At 40.2% G+C, this 15,420-nt stretch overlaps 1 protein-coding gene across 14 annotated transcripts in view; it reads right to left on the bottom strand.

Moving 5' to 3' along the window:
- TNIP1 (TNFAIP3 interacting protein 1) overlaps window positions 1-15,420 on the bottom strand; it is a 65,470-nt gene that overhangs the window by 17,148 nt on the left and 32,902 nt on the right. For 10 of the 14 annotated variants that reach the window (XM_072630738.1, XM_072630740.1, XM_072630749.1 and 7 more), the window contains 5 exons: window positions 13,276-13,356; window positions 10,299-10,490; window positions 8,250-8,344; window positions 4,910-5,033; window positions 2,368-2,457 (listed from right to left, as the gene is read on the bottom strand). In XM_072630738.1, the coding sequence (XP_072486839.1) occupies window positions 2,368-2,457; window positions 4,910-5,033; window positions 8,250-8,344; window positions 10,299-10,490; window positions 13,276-13,356 (582 nt within the window). The remainder of the gene's footprint in view (window positions 1-2,367; window positions 2,458-4,909; window positions 5,034-8,249; window positions 8,345-10,298; window positions 10,491-13,275; window positions 13,357-15,420) is intronic. The other 4 variants (XM_072630747.1, XM_072630745.1, XM_072630746.1 and 1 more) reach the window with 1 other exon arrangement.

A 15,420-nucleotide genomic window follows, 5' to 3' on the forward strand; every position in this document is an offset into this window, starting at 1 on the left:
AGGGAGGGCAAATGGGAGAAGGGAGTAACTAGAAATAAACATTTTTGAGAAGGGACAAGGTCTAATGAGGGAATAAAAAGACAAGGGGGGATAGAGTAGGATAGAGGGCAAATACAGTTAGTATTACACAGCATGATTATTATGGAAGTCTTTTGCAAAACAACACATATTTAGTCTGTATTGAATTGCTTACCTTCTCAGTGGGGATGGATAGGGAGGGAGGTAGAGAAGTTGGAATTCAAAGTATTAGAAACAAATGTTGAAAATTATTATTGCATATAACTGGGAAATAAGAAACATAGGTAATAGGGTACAGAAATTTATCTTTCCCTACAAGAAAAGAGAGAAGATGGAGATAAGGGATGGATGGGGTATGGTAGAAGGGAAGGTACATTGAGGGAAGGGGTAATCAGAATGCAAGGTATTAGGGGTAGGGGGAGGGGAGAGATGGGAAGATAAATTGGACATGTTACAAAGTGATGTAAAAGCAATTAGTATTAAAACAATTGACTGAATTACTGAGACTAAATCAGAGACATCTTTAGTCTGGGGAAAAGAATTTTAGCCTAAGTTTCCTAGAGGCAGGTAACCTTGGGTAAAATTTGGCATTGATGGAAAAGTTAAGGTTTTAATGGTAAAATTTGATTTTATGATTGCTATTTAATCAGGAACTTGTTAGAACATGTATAGAAAGGCATGTAAGCCACTTAAGACTTGCCTCAAAAGATGTTCCTTAGCCAAAGTGAACTATAATCATATTTGAAACCTGGTTATCGAAACTTGCCATTTTGAGATGCTATGGGACTATTAAGTGACTGTTCTTCTGAGTCTAACTCCAGGTATGGATAGCAAGAAAGGCAGTCTGAGCCTCCAATCCATGATGCCAGTAAGCCTATGAGATGCTGGCATGAGCTGAAAAAGGTGATCTCATGGGAAGGGTGGGAGAGCGGCTGTTCAGCCTGGGCTGAGGTGGGATTCTCCTGACTCAATTTCCCCACTGACACCTGGCAGACTTTAAGCCTGACTGAATGCAAGTTGACATTCTACTCCTGCCTGGAATTGACATGAAGTTAGGGAGATATTGTTTCCCTGAAGTGTCCCTACTCTTCGTGGCAATTTCCTATAGTCAAAAGGTTTGTAAGTTTAATACCAGCTCTATTAAATTATAGATAGTTGGTAGGGGAACATTTGAGGTCTAGTCTAAAATTAAGCTAATAGGCTTAGGACTTTAGACCTTTAATTCTTAGTAATAGTGTGGAGACAATTAGGTCAAGAGTTTATGAAGTCAGCATACATAGTTATTATTTGTGCCTCACTTGGTTAATGTTAAAAAAAAATTCGTTTGTGGTCTATATTATAAATGCTTTAAAAGAAGTGTCACCTGACCAAAAGTTGGAATTGTTTTATGTGATATGAACTGCGTTAAAAATGAAAAAAAAAGAATATAAGGAAATAATGAAAACAAAAGACACAAAGGGCTACAAGAGAAGGAGAAAACAAAGTCCCTGTCCTTCAGGTGGGTATAGTATTGGTGGGAAGACAAGGCTAGTACAACATGAAATAGTGATCAGGAAAGGCAATGATCGCTGTGGGCTGGAGCAGTCAGGGAAGAGTAGGTAGGGCCTGAACTGGATCTTAAGGATAGACAGGCTTTGAATAGGTGGAAAGGAGGGGAAAGCATTCTAGGAAAGACACAGGGTCAGCAAAGCCTGGAGGCAGAAATGAATCTGCCCTTTACAGGGAAGAGGCAAACCAGCCTGCAGGAAACAGACTTCCCTTGTCCAGTGTTTAGTAGACTGTTGCACATCACAGTCAGCAGGTTAATAAAATGGATGGTGAATAAGGAAACTAGTGTTGCTTTCAGGGCTGAATAGGACTGATCTGTGTAAAAAGGAATACTGAAATTTAAGTACTATGAGTTTCACACTGAAGAACTGTAATCCTTCTCTATCAGTACTCTTTTCATGACTCATCAACTGTACCAAGTTATCATCATATGGCAAAGTCTTAGTCTTTGGTCACCCATAATAAATGTTGAAATTTGCCTTAAGATATGATGACATAGTTTTGGGTATCCACATGTTTGATGCAAGAAGTCTTTCCAGGATGCTTCTACCTGGATTCTCCCAAAGCAATTTTCATCTGGTTCAGGAAACTGGCCCTGGAGAAGAGTGGGTAAAAATCTATCTATTCCAGACCCAAAGTCTTGATAGGATTCCAAGTGTGGAGATATCAAAAGAGAATGCGATGGGCTAGGACCACAGTATCCCTCCTAGGTATTTCCTTTATCAAACAGAGCCAAGAGTCAAGCAGAGAGTTTTTAGGGAAATTAAGCTTCTCCTTCTGCCCCTTCCCTGGGCTCTTTACCTCACTCCGCTGCTGCTCAAGGATCTTCACTTTCTTCTCAATAGCTCCCACAGTCCCTGCCTCAGGTATATTACCTGGATTCATACCAGCCTGAGGGAGAATAGAAACCAGTGCTTTATTAGGGATGAGAGGATATTCTTTAATCCCCTCATACTTCCATCCTTACTACCCCTCTTCTAGACATCCACATGCCACCATTTTATTTCCTTGCATCTACCAGTCCCCCAATATCTGCTTTTTCACCTTTCAAAAGCATACAGCCGCCTCTTTTCTTACAAAAAAATAAAAGGCCCATGGAAATGAAAACAAACTGTATAATGCAAAAGAACACCACAGAAGGAGTTATGGGAGTCCCAGATCTGCCACAAATTCGCTGTATGTTACTAGACATATCAGTTTCCCTCTCTGCACCTCAATTTCCTCTTCTATCAAATAAAAAGTCTGGATCAGAATGTTTGGCTTGCAGGTCCCTTGTAGTGATGGAGTTCTAAGATTTTAGGGCTTGACTGACAGTCACTGTTAAATTTCACCTCTGTCCTAGGCCTGCAGCCCAAGATCATTCATATTCTTCTTCCTAGCAGGTGTTTCTGTGTAGGACGTGAGACTCTGGTCCTCCTTCCTGACTGAGAATTGTATCCTCTTGCACTGAGGCAGGAGTGGGGTGGTGCAAGATGTGGCTGGCCTGGAGACCTAGCAGAAATTCCCCTTCCTTCAGGAAAGGCTAAAAACAATGCATTTCTTTCACATTCTTTCATTCTTAAACATATAGTCTACCTGGAAGGGATAGGATAGGATGGAGAGAGAACTAGGTTCACTGATAAAAACTGACTAATAACCAGATATTAACTGAACTCAATTAACTCAATTATTAGGTATTTCTGTGTGTGGTCACCAAGACAAAAGGGCCCATTTCTGCACTCAGAGCCTAGAGCTCTAGATCTTCTGGCTCTGAGTACAGGGCTCTTCTTATTGGGTCACTCTGACTTCTCAGTCAATGATGACAAGTGACAAGGCAGGGGAGGTAGGAGAGGTAATGAAAGGGACAAAAGTGAGGCTATACAAAGTCAAGAAAGAGTTCTGGAAAATGTACCCTTAGGTGTGGAATATTACATATGCTGACAGAAACAGCTGCTGTAGCCTCTGGTTTTACTGAACTTAAAAAAGTTGCTCCAAGGGAGACCTTGATGGAAGTAGGTTGGGGTAGTAGGGTGGGGTGGGGTATACATTCTGAAATGAATGTGATGTTAGAAAAGGCACCCAGAAAAAACAATTTTTAAATGAAGGCTCAAGAGGGCAAGTTCCTAGGTCATAAAGCAAATTTGTAGCAAATGAGACTAAGAATGAAATGGAAGAATGGAAAATGGTGGCAGGAATAAGAGTCAAGAGACTCCAAGTTCAAATCCAAGCTCTGCTACAAACCTGCTTTATGACCTAGAACCCTGTCCCTCTTAAAAGCTCCAGTTTTCTCATATGAAAAAGGAGGGACTGAATCCCCACATCCTAGACTGCAAATTCCCACCTTTAAAGCCTAAGACAAGCAGTGCCTGGATAAGGTTGATGAGGACATAACCAGAGTACTAAGAGAACCAATTTAAATAATGTCACCACTGGAGCTCAGTATGCAAAAACAACGGGACTCAGAGGCCAGGAGGGCTGAATGCAGTGATAAAGGCCTAGTATCTGCAGTGAGGGAGGTGTTAGTCCCACTGCATCTGCTCTGCTCAGTTTCCATCTGAAACAATAATGCTTCTCGTTCTACACAACATAATAGGAATGGGTCCAGAGTAGAGTGACCAGGATGGTATGGGGACTGAAAACCATGTCATTTATGAATCTACTGAAGAAACTGGATATATTTTGCCTGAAGAAGGAAAGTCACTGGGAAAATGATTGCTTTCAGTGTTTTCAGAAATAAGATGACTTATGCTCTGTGGCTCTAGAAGGCAGACCTTGGACAAATGGGGGTAGTTATAAGGAGATTTCAGCTTAACTAACCTTTCCCTTTTAGCTCTAGAGACATTTAACAATAATAACTCAAATTTATATAGAGCTTTGCATTTTTACACAGAACTTTTTTATAAATTCTGTGAGGTTAGCAGTATAAATATTAATCTCATTATAAAGATAAAGAGACTGAAGCGCAGAGAAGATCAGGAACATTTTCTCTAAATCACACAGTTAATATGTGGCAGAGAACGGATTCACACCCAGGTCTTCATGACTCCAAAACCAATGTTCTTTCCACTTTACCATAAAGCCTCCCCACAGAGAAGCAAATGTCTCCACAGGTCAGATACCAAGTTACCTCAAAGTTAGTATTCACCCAAACTACCTGTGTATTTTGAACTAAACAGGAGACAGGGGGAAAGAGTTGCATCCTAAAGCCATAGTTGCAGAGAAAAATTACACTCCTTGCCACCTCCCACCCCCTACCCAAACCTTTAATTGATGGCTACAAAAAAGGATACCCAAGAGATTAAGGGAATAAATGAGAAATATGGTGGAATCCATTATCTGGCCAGATTCCTCTGACCTTTCATACCTGCTGCTGCCTAGCCAACGATTTCCGGCCTGAGACCTCCGTTCTTAGTCCACCTGGCAGCTCAGTGGCTCCCTCTTTGCCACTACTGCTCATAACCAACTTCTTTAGCTCCAGGTTCTCTTCACTGGACCACAGGTAAATAAAGAAATAAATTTTGTGAGGGAACCTTGCCATGACTCATTGTGGAAGGCTATATGTAGTGTTACTAAGCCCTGCATTTCAAATTTGGGAAACTTAATCCAGCACCTGTACTGCTCCTGCTTGCCAAGTCAAGCAAATTGTACACTTCTCCATAAATCTTTTGTTCTCAGAAAAGGCAATGCTACTTACTACCTAAGTAACTTTGAAAAGTCTCTTTCTCCTCCCTCCTCATCACAATAATAGCTGATATTTATACAATGTTATACATACTTTAATTTGATCCTCATAACATCCTCATGAGGTAGTTGCTACAGGTATAATAACATCTCCATTTTATGGAAGGAAAAAGAAGGTTTAAAGAGGTTCGCCCAAAACCAAACCACTCAGCAAGTGGCAGATTCATTTCAAGGATTGAATTTCAGGTCTACTGCCTCCAAATCCAAAGTTCCTATTACCTATATCTCTCTATAAAAAAATATACTGTATCCCAGACTTGAAATTCCCTTAACTTAGAATGTAATTTGTAGGTAGAAACAGTGTCCATGTCTGATAGACTACATGGGTGACGGGGGAAGGGCTCTGTGCTACAACTGCCATTCCCGAGAGTGAGTCCCTAAACCCTCTGGTGATGGCAGAATGTAAGAATGATAGCAATCAATAACTGTGATTTATAGAGAACTTCAAGGTTTGCAAAGCACTTTCACATATATATATGTAAATATATTTATACACATATGCATGGAAATATATATTTTTATGCATATATGTATAAATCATATGTATAATTTATATATATAATCTCTTTAGTTTGGTTATCTGTAAAGTAAGGGCAGGAGGCTGGACTAAATGATCTTTAAGGCTGCTTCCAATTCTAACTTCTATGATGCTAAATCATTTTCCAAGGTTACAGAGCACAAATTCAAACCAGTATCTCACAATCCCTGTATCACTCCACTAGACCTATATAAATTTCAAACTTTTTTCAGTTTACAATCCATTTCACTATATGGTGCAAAAGGCTCTAGTCACACCTTTCTTCTTCTGCAGAAAACAGCATGTTGGTAGCACTGTGGCCAGGGTAAATCACCACCAAGAAAGCCATATTTATCTGACTCCCTATTCTTGCTTCTTAACATAGATTCTAATTAGAAATAGAAAATATGAGAGTAGATGGATTCGCTGGGCATGACAGCACATGCCTGTAATCCTTGACACTAGGGAGCTCAGGAGATCTGAACTACTCTAAGGCTAACGTCTGTCAGGCTAAATCCAGCACTAATATGGCAGCCCCTGGGAACCAAGGGCCACCAGGCTGCCTAAAGAGGAGTAAACTGACCCAAGTTAGAGATGGAGCTGTTCAAATATTCCCTATCAATCACCAATGGGGCCAAAGGTCAATATAGGGAGACCTAGTCTAGGAAGGAAGGAAGAAAAGAAGGAATGGAAGAAGGGAGGAAAGAGAGAAAGAGGGAGGAAAAAAGGGAGGGGAGGAAGGGAAAGAGTAGGAGCAAACAGATTGCTGTTAGAATAAGCTTTTGCATTGTATGGATTTGGAGACACTATAGGTACTCAATAAAATATTCCTTGACTGAATGAGTCAAAATTTTTTGTGTCTAATCATTCTCCAAGTATTCAAACTACCAACACATCCCATACAACAGCTTAGATATAATACTATTGGATCTTCCTGCCAATGTAAGGCAGCACCACTACATTTTAAAATTTTACTTGTATTGTGGGTCAGTTTCTCATTTCACCAGAGGTCCACGGCATCATAACAGTACACTTGGGAAAGTACTGCTCTTAGCCCTGCTTCCTCTTTTTGCAATACTATGAATTCCTGTTCTTTCCACTGAAGTCCTCTGATGGTAAATGAAAGCTTCTAAGTTCTTGAAGTTTATTCCAGGAAAATATTATTATTATTCGTGGCAGGTCCTACAATTCTAGAAGGCTAAAATATGGGTTCAGTGAAAAACTGTGTCTGGCAAAAAAAAAAAAAGATCAGCTCATTCACTAGAAGGATGGCCATCAAGGAATGATATTTTTGGCTATAGTAACACATAAAATCATCTAAGAAGTGCAAAAATTGTGTGATGATTCGGCAGCAAGAGCATTTCTATTGATGAAATGACAAGTCTTTTGAAATATTAAAATAAAAAAGTATTCTTATTGTTAATGACATTCACATTATCATAAAAATATAGAAAAATCAAGACCCTTCCAAGGCAAAAATTTCAAAATGACTTAGTCTCTTTTTTTAAGTTCATGGTTAATGGGTCCCATTGTGGTCTCTAGCTCCTTGTAGCCCTACAAGTAACAAATCCACTAACAAGCATCTTCCTAGGATTACCCTAGGGAAGAAAGCCTTCCCTGGAGGAATAAATGGGAAAACAAGGAGAAAAGCTCAGTAGATGTACAAAGGTCAGGAGCAGGAAATAGGTGATCTCCTAGATCTGTAATGTCAAACTCAAACAGAAAGGGAGATCCCAGTGACCACATGTTGACATTTTCTATGCGACTCTATATTTTTATTTCTTTGGTTAAGCAGTAGCCAATTACATTTTAATCTGATTCTGGCCAGCACTCCAGAGTTCTAATGGTCACTTCTGGCCCAGGCTGTGAGTCAGACACCTCTAGACTAGATAACCTCTAAAGACACTTGCAACTTGAACAGTCCGGGACTGCTCCCCCTTTGCATGGATGTTGCCCAAGGAAAGGTGGGAAGGGAAGACAGCTTGGGAGCAGCAGGGGGCAGCAAAGCTCTGAAAATGCAGTATCCCTACTGCCACTATGCTCTCCACCAGTGAAGTCAGCTCTATCTAGGCAGAACTGATCAAGGACTACCAATAATAGTCTTCTCATCTCTGAAAGGAAGCCAGTCACCACAGGATTGGATGCCCAGGAAGCTTCATATGTATTTTTCTATTCTTCAGAATGTTTATGATTATTATCAAACCTTAATCTGAGAAGATTTGGACATATTAAGGTTCTGCCAGGGTTCAAAACACATTTTGCACAACTTGCAGAAAGGGAAACTGAGGGGCCCAATGTGTGAGAGTCAGAAAAAAAGAACCTAAAGGGTCCAGACACCAAGAGCCTCTACCATCTGCTGTGAATGTGAAGCCAACAATGACTGAAATCTGGGTGCCTCTGTCCTACATCAAGCCCTTTGCCCTTTCCCCAACCCCCAGATTCTTACCGAAGCTTCTCTGTGGCCTGGTCCCTCTGCTCTAGGTCCTTTTCCAATTTGGATTTTAGAGCCTCATTCTCATTCCGGAGCTGCTCACACAGTGTCTGTGAGGTAGAGACAGGTCACAACAGCACTGTTAGTTAGGAGGTAAGTAGAGGACTGAGAAAAGGAAGCCAGACGCAAAGAAGGCTTCAGCAGCTCCTGATTCACTCTTAAATAGTCTTGCCCCAACCATACCCCATGCCTAAGAAACCTTCTATCCCTCAAAAAAAATCAAAGTATCTCAAAAATGCAAGTTATCTCTAGGGCCTATCAATTCCCCGAAGGCAGGAAGTGCTTCATTTTGTCTTTGCATCCTCAGTGGCTAGCCACTTAATAAATGCTGATTCAACTGAATGGACAATTCAATACTGGTCTTCTAGTACAACTCTAAAATGTGCTTGAAAAGTAGAAAAAAAAAATTCTTCAGAAGTCATTACTTCCTGAAGTAGCCCATTTGATTTTTTTTAATAGTTCTAAGTGTTTCCTTCTAATTAAGTGAAATCTACCCTGAAAGCCAAGCAGAATAAGTGTAATTCCTCTTCTACAGAACAGTCCCTCAAATCTTGCAACCTGATGCCACTTCCCTGGCCCCACCCAAGTCTTTTTTCCTCCAGGAAGACCCTTTAAAACCTTGAACCCTCTCCACGAAGTAATAAATGATGAATGGAAGGGAGCAGAGGCTGAAGAGTGTTCCTCTTGGTCTTCAGATGAGGGTTTCCGTTGATTCCAGAGAGAGTGGGAGGAAGTTAGTGGCAGCATGCTGGGGCTCCCCATCCTTTCCAATATAGTATTGGGATCTGAGAGACACATGTGCGGTATGCTAAGAGTATTTCCACTTGGAATAAGATCTGGATCTCTATCGTGGCTCTGACACTTGCCAGGGGCAAGTCCCTTCACTCCTTGAAGTTTCAAATCTTATTAAAAGTGTAAAATGCAGATAGTAAGCTCATTAGTAGTAACAATGAGAAGCAGTATGGGCCAGGGGTCAGGTGCCCCCTCTAACACCAATGAAATCATAGGTCCAAACAGAAAAGAGTAGTAAGTATTATTTGGCCATGATTCAATATTTAAATATTATAAAATTACTAAATAACTTAAATATAATTTAAAATTACTTAAAATTTTAAGTATTATCTAAAATTTTTAAATTACTCTAAATTTTAGAGTCTAGGGATTTACAGGTAGAGTTTTTCTCTTCCACTGAGTGAGGTGGCTGTTTTCTTTACCAGACTGAAAACACCACAGACATGAGATAGATGCTGCTAGGGAGTAAGTGATCAGAGAAGCAAGTCAGTACCAACATATCATTAAGCTGTTAAGTAAACTTTAACCACTAAATTTGCGTGGATCTCAGATTTCCCAATTTCCTTCCTTCTTCCCCTTCCCCACTTCCTGTTCCCCCTGTTTGGGAAGAACTCTGAAAGCACACATTCAGACTCCTAGCAAAACCAAGCAAAAAAGTTAAGAATGAACCACATCTGACACAATTCTTTTACATGTAAGTTTACAATCCACCTTCTTTTAGACTCTCCATCTCCCAATTTCATGAGATATAAGTTGGATTTTTAAAGTCTGAAGAGATCTCCCAGATCATCTTGTCTAAGTCTCTCATTTCAAAGATGAGGAAACTAAGGTCTAGAAAGGTTAAACTATTTGGTTAAGGTAACACAGAAGCAGCAAAATAGTAGAGTTTGGATTTTTTTTTCTGAGTTCGTATTTGAACTTATGTTCTCAGACTAATCCTCCTAGAAAAAAATAAGCTCTTTCAAACTAGGTCAATAACATGCAACAAAATCAAGTTATTCTCTTATATGAAATGAAAAGTGTGTGTGAAATATATTGATACTATATTGGTCTGAACAGAGAGTATATCCCTAAAATGATATCACTTTGTAAAAGAGAGAAAAATCTCTATACACTCCAAAGTGATACTGACTAAAGGTTCTTTGAATAACTCCCCTGCCAAACTCCTAGTGTGCCCACACTTACCACCCCAGCAGCCAAGCTGCTCCTCACCTGAAGGATGGAGGTTCTTTGCTCATTCTTGTGCACCTTAGAGGCTAGCCGGTTGAATTCCAGGGCCATGCGACCCAGATGGGTGAAGACCTGGGTATGGTCAGGCTCCTCGGCACAGACACTTAGGGTGCTCTCCAGCCGCTGCAAATGTAGCATCAAATTGCTGTCTTCTTTGGGCAAGGGTGCCAGATCCTAGGAAGAGGAAAAAGGCAGCTGGTTACTGTGACGGGAGGGAGGAGAGGGAATGGAACAAAGAGAAATCTCAAACCATGGGCATTATGGCATGTCCAGTCTCATCTCCAGCCAGACTATGCCATATTCCTTCCTCACCTTCCTCACAATGGGGCAGCTTTCCTAGAAGTGACACATCAATCCAGGAAGCTAGCTTTTCCTTTCTCTCCTGACTCAGTTTCCCACTTTGGGCCCAGGCCAAAACTGGGGAAATTCCATGGTTGCACTAATTTCCTGTGTACCACTGACTCATGGAGCATGAGGTTATAAGGAGGTTATCTGCCCTAGCAGCAAACAAGGTAGCTACCTTTGTTCTTTCCCTTCCTGGACTATAGCATCAGAAACGCAGAGCTGGAAGAGACCTCTGAAGCCATCTAATCCAGCCTACTCATTCTTCAGACAAGGAAACAGAAACACACAGAGTTTAAATGACTTGCCCAAGGTCACACAACTAGTAAGCACCAGAAGAGAGGCTGAACACATATTCAGTGTAATTCCCACTCTGCTCTGCTGCTCCCAGCTGGGATTTCTCCTCTGTCTGGGCTAACAGGAGAATGGTGAAGTCCAGGAGGATGAGGATGCAGATACCTACAAAAAGTCTAATGAACAGACTACATATGAAATAATTATCTATTAGATTTATATGTCACTTCTCCTCCTGAGTTTAAAGCACTTTCCAATCTCCTTATACCAAAAGAAAGCTAAAGGTAAGTATTATTTAAAGTGTAGAAAATTATTTTGCCTCCTTCCTTCCACTAGTCTAGCAATAATCTCTCCTTTTTCCAAACCCCAGCAGAACTTTCTTACAATTGTCACATGACACAACACACTCTGCTTTGGATTATATATCTTCTCAAATGAACTCCGTGAGGGTCAGGACTATATCTTATTCATAATTATTTCTTTGCTAACACCTAGAACAAGGACTTGCACCTAGAAGGCTTCAGCAAATGTTCAATGAGTGAAGGAATATGATGACCACCCTGTACCCCACCAGTGGCTCAAGAACCTATGAGATTCCCTAATGCTGATTATGTGAAGTCCAAAATCCCTCTTCCTGGCTTTCTAGGCCCTCCTCAATCTGGCCCCACCCTGAGCCCAATTTCCTACATAGGCCACTCAGGCCCATCTCCCTACAGTCCATATATATTGAGCATATTCCTCCCTGGCTCTTTGCCTCTTCTCATGCTTATCCCCTACAACCACCTCTTTAAAGTCTATCTGGCTCAGGGCAAAAATATGGTGGAATTTCAAATTTTAGTTGTCAGAAAGTTAAGTGCCTAGAGAAAGATGTGAAATGTAAAACACAATTTCTAGATATGTGCAGACAAGTAAATACAAAAAACAAACATATCTTCTTTCCTGAAGAGTCAGAAAGATCATCTTCCCGGAAGAGTAAGACTTTGAGCAAGGTATAACTAAATTGTGATTTATATAGCTAGAATACCCAATCCAGTTATTTAGACCTTCTTTATTTCTGTAAAGGATGTTTTGCATCTTAGGTGTTTCTTAGTACATTAACTCTCAGGGCTAAAGGGCCCAAGGTCTCCCAGTGCATCCTGGGTCATCTCCAGTCATTCTGATGAATATCTGGTCACTGGATTCAGATGGTTCTGGAGGAGAAGTGAGGCTGGTGACCTGCACAACCCTCCCTCACTCAAAACAAAGTCAAGTGCAAGTCATGTCAGCATTTCTCTGAGGGCATGGTCTTCTTCAGCAACGAAGGATGAACACAAAAACATCTGTCCTTCAAAGCCTTCCTCAAGTCCAAGAAATCTTTCCTGTTTACTCCAACCTCCCCTCTGAACAGTACTCACAACAGTGAACCACAGAATTTAGCACTTAAATCATATCATGCCTGTGTGCTAATATGTCTATAAATAAAACTTTTTTCCCTCACTGAGTTTTTCAGCATGTAAGCTTCCTGAGATAAGACAATATTCTTAGATCCTCCACAATGTGTAGCACATGGCTGGGCAGAAAGCACATACTTGATGGAGACTTGTTGAATGACTAAGTAATCTTGGTACAAAACTGCCAGCTGCTTCTCGAAACACACAACGGTCAATTCCCTCTGCTTTTTTAAACTCAATGACTTCTAAGACACCAGAAGGCCCTTAATTGGAATAATAGCCTAAAGCCAGCAGACACATGTTGATGAATATGTATTAATGACTAAGGTAGGGATAAAGCAACAGAGCTAGAGAACACCTAGTTTAAATGAATGCTTGCCTGACTATTTGCTTCCTGACCTGAAGGCAAATTGCTGCCTATTTGGGAGGGCCAGGGTGGTAGACATAAAAGGGTTAATTATAGACTTTCATCATCCAGGACTTTCTGTACCCTTTTTGCTAAAGCTGGGTGCGGAGGCTTGGTGTCCCAAAGGGCTGACTCACGTGGCTTTTGGAGACACCCTTGTACCTTAGTAGCCCCACTGGCAAAATGCCCAGGCTTGCAAAATCACGATACCCATAGAGCTAAAATAGGGAAATCAATGTACTCTATACTTATGCATGTAAAATGAGAAGCTCCTGTCCCACCATCCCCATCTCTTTCCAAAGGGAGAACTCTGATTCCCTCTGGGGTCCTTGATAGGGAACAGGTTATATTTCTCATATAGGGGCAGGTGACTGAAATGGAAAGGGGGGAGGGAAGGGGGCGGGGAAGGAAGAAAGCATCTGACCACTCTCCCTAGTCCACAGACCTTCTGATCACCCTCGGGGTTCTACCTCGTTAGGCAACTCACCAACATGCAATCGTTACCACTGCCATCTGAAGGCGATTTTTGTTCCTCTGGGGAGACAACTTCAAACTCAGATGAGGTACCCTGGGTAAAGAGATAGGTCCAGGTTATGCCCAGACTGGATCAAACAAACAATAAAAGTCCCAGATAGGAGAAAACCAAGAATCTCTAAGGAAGGAGCTCTTAACATGGAGTCCTTGGATACCCCAAGTAGACTTATGGAAAGATTTCAAGGATTATGGTAACTTGGGGGGAAAAAGTTACATCATTATTTTCATCAACCTCTAATTAACATTTAGCATATTCTTCAATTATTTAAAAACACTATTCTGAGACTGGGTCCAGAGGCTTCACTAGACTGCCAAAGGGGTACAAGATACAAAAAAGGGTAAGAACCCCAGATCTAAGGTCTCTAAAAAGGCAGTCCAAGGTCCGTCCACACTGTCTGACTTGGAAAGCACACAAAGAAGACAGGTATACTTCAAATAGTTTGCAAAACATTTTTTTTTTGCAATATATAATTAAAGAACTTCACTAAAGCAGAAAACACTTTCTATGGATACAACTTACTATATGACAGTATTACTTCACTTAATGTCATGTTTTCCCATAACAAATTTTTAAAAATAATGTTTTTGATTTTAAAAAAATCAACCTTCCCTACTCCCTTCTTACCATCACCACCACAGATTCCCCTACCCCTCTACTCTCTCACTGAGAAAGCAAGAAAAACATTACAAACATAGATAATCAAGCAACACAAATTCCTGCACTGCTCATGTCCAAAAAACCCATCTCAATTTGCACTCTAAGTTGGTGTCCTCTCTATCAGAAGGGGGGCAGCATGTTTCCTCATGGGTCTCCTGGAATTGGTCATATGGTGATCAGTTTTCCTGTCTTTCAAATGTCATCACTTACATGGTCCTCCCAGTTCTGCTCACTTCACTCTGCAGTACTTGTTCAGTTATTCCCCAACTGATCTGCACCTGCTCAGTTTCCAAGTCTTTGCTATTGGAAAAGAGCTGCTATAAATATTTACATATATATGTATATATCTTTGTATATACAAAATCATATATTTTGTATATATGTGTATATCCTTCTTTGATATTGCTGGGTCAAAGAGTATGAGAAGTTTAATAGCTTCTTGCGTAACGTTCCAAATTTTTCTTTTCCAGAATGGCTGGACCAGTTCACAGTTCCACCAACAGTGCATAAATGTATGTTATACTTTTTTTTGTCAACTCTGCCAATGTGTTACGTGTGAGACAGAACCTCAAAGTTGTTTTAAATTTATATTTTTCTAATTATTAGTGATGTAGAGCATTTTTTCATATGGCCATTGATAGGTTGGACTTCTTCCTCTGAAAACTGCCTGTTCATATTCTTTAATTATTTATCAATTGGGGAATGGCTCTTATTCTTATTAATTTGAATCATTTCCCTATATATCTTAGAAATGAGACATTTATCAGAGAATCATGCTGCAAAGTTTTTTTTCCCATTTATCTACTTCTCTTCTCATTTTAGTTGCATTGGTTTCACTTGTGCAAAAACTTTTTAATTTTATATAACTAAAATTGTTCATTTTATTTACTGTCATCCTCTCCATCTCTTGCCAGGTCATGAATTTTTACACTATGCAAATTTCTGAAGATCCTCTAATTTGTTTATGATGTCACTCTTTATGTCTAAGTCACCTACCCATCTAGAGCTTATCTTACTGTAGAGTGTGAGATATTGGTCTATACCTAGTTTCTGCCACACTGCTTTCTAGTTATCCCAACAGTTTCTATTATGTATTAAGTTCTTCCCCCAATAAGTGGAATCTCTAGACTTATTGAACACTAGACTACTTACTGTGCTCGTTTACGCTTTGCAGTATAGTTGGAGTTCTGGTACTTCCCCCTCACTCCTCATAGAAGATTAAGGACAGACTGTGTCTACAGAGCCTATTTCATGTGAAGTACTTAGTGAATGTTATTATTGCTCAGTTGCTAATTACTTATAACTTCAAGAGGATCTCCATCAAGAGTTCAACAAAGCGTCCATCTAATATTTATATTATGAATATGGATTATTCCTCAGAAATATTTCCTATATGTGGAAACTGAGATGAATAACATCTTTACCTGTTTTACAAATGAT

The sequence above is a fragment of the Notamacropus eugenii genome, chromosome 1 (genome assembly GCF_028372415.1).
Source record: "Notamacropus eugenii isolate mMacEug1 chromosome 1, mMacEug1.pri_v2, whole genome shotgun sequence".
In the NCBI taxonomy this organism is placed as follows: domain Eukaryota; kingdom Metazoa; phylum Chordata; class Mammalia; order Diprotodontia; family Macropodidae; genus Notamacropus; species Notamacropus eugenii.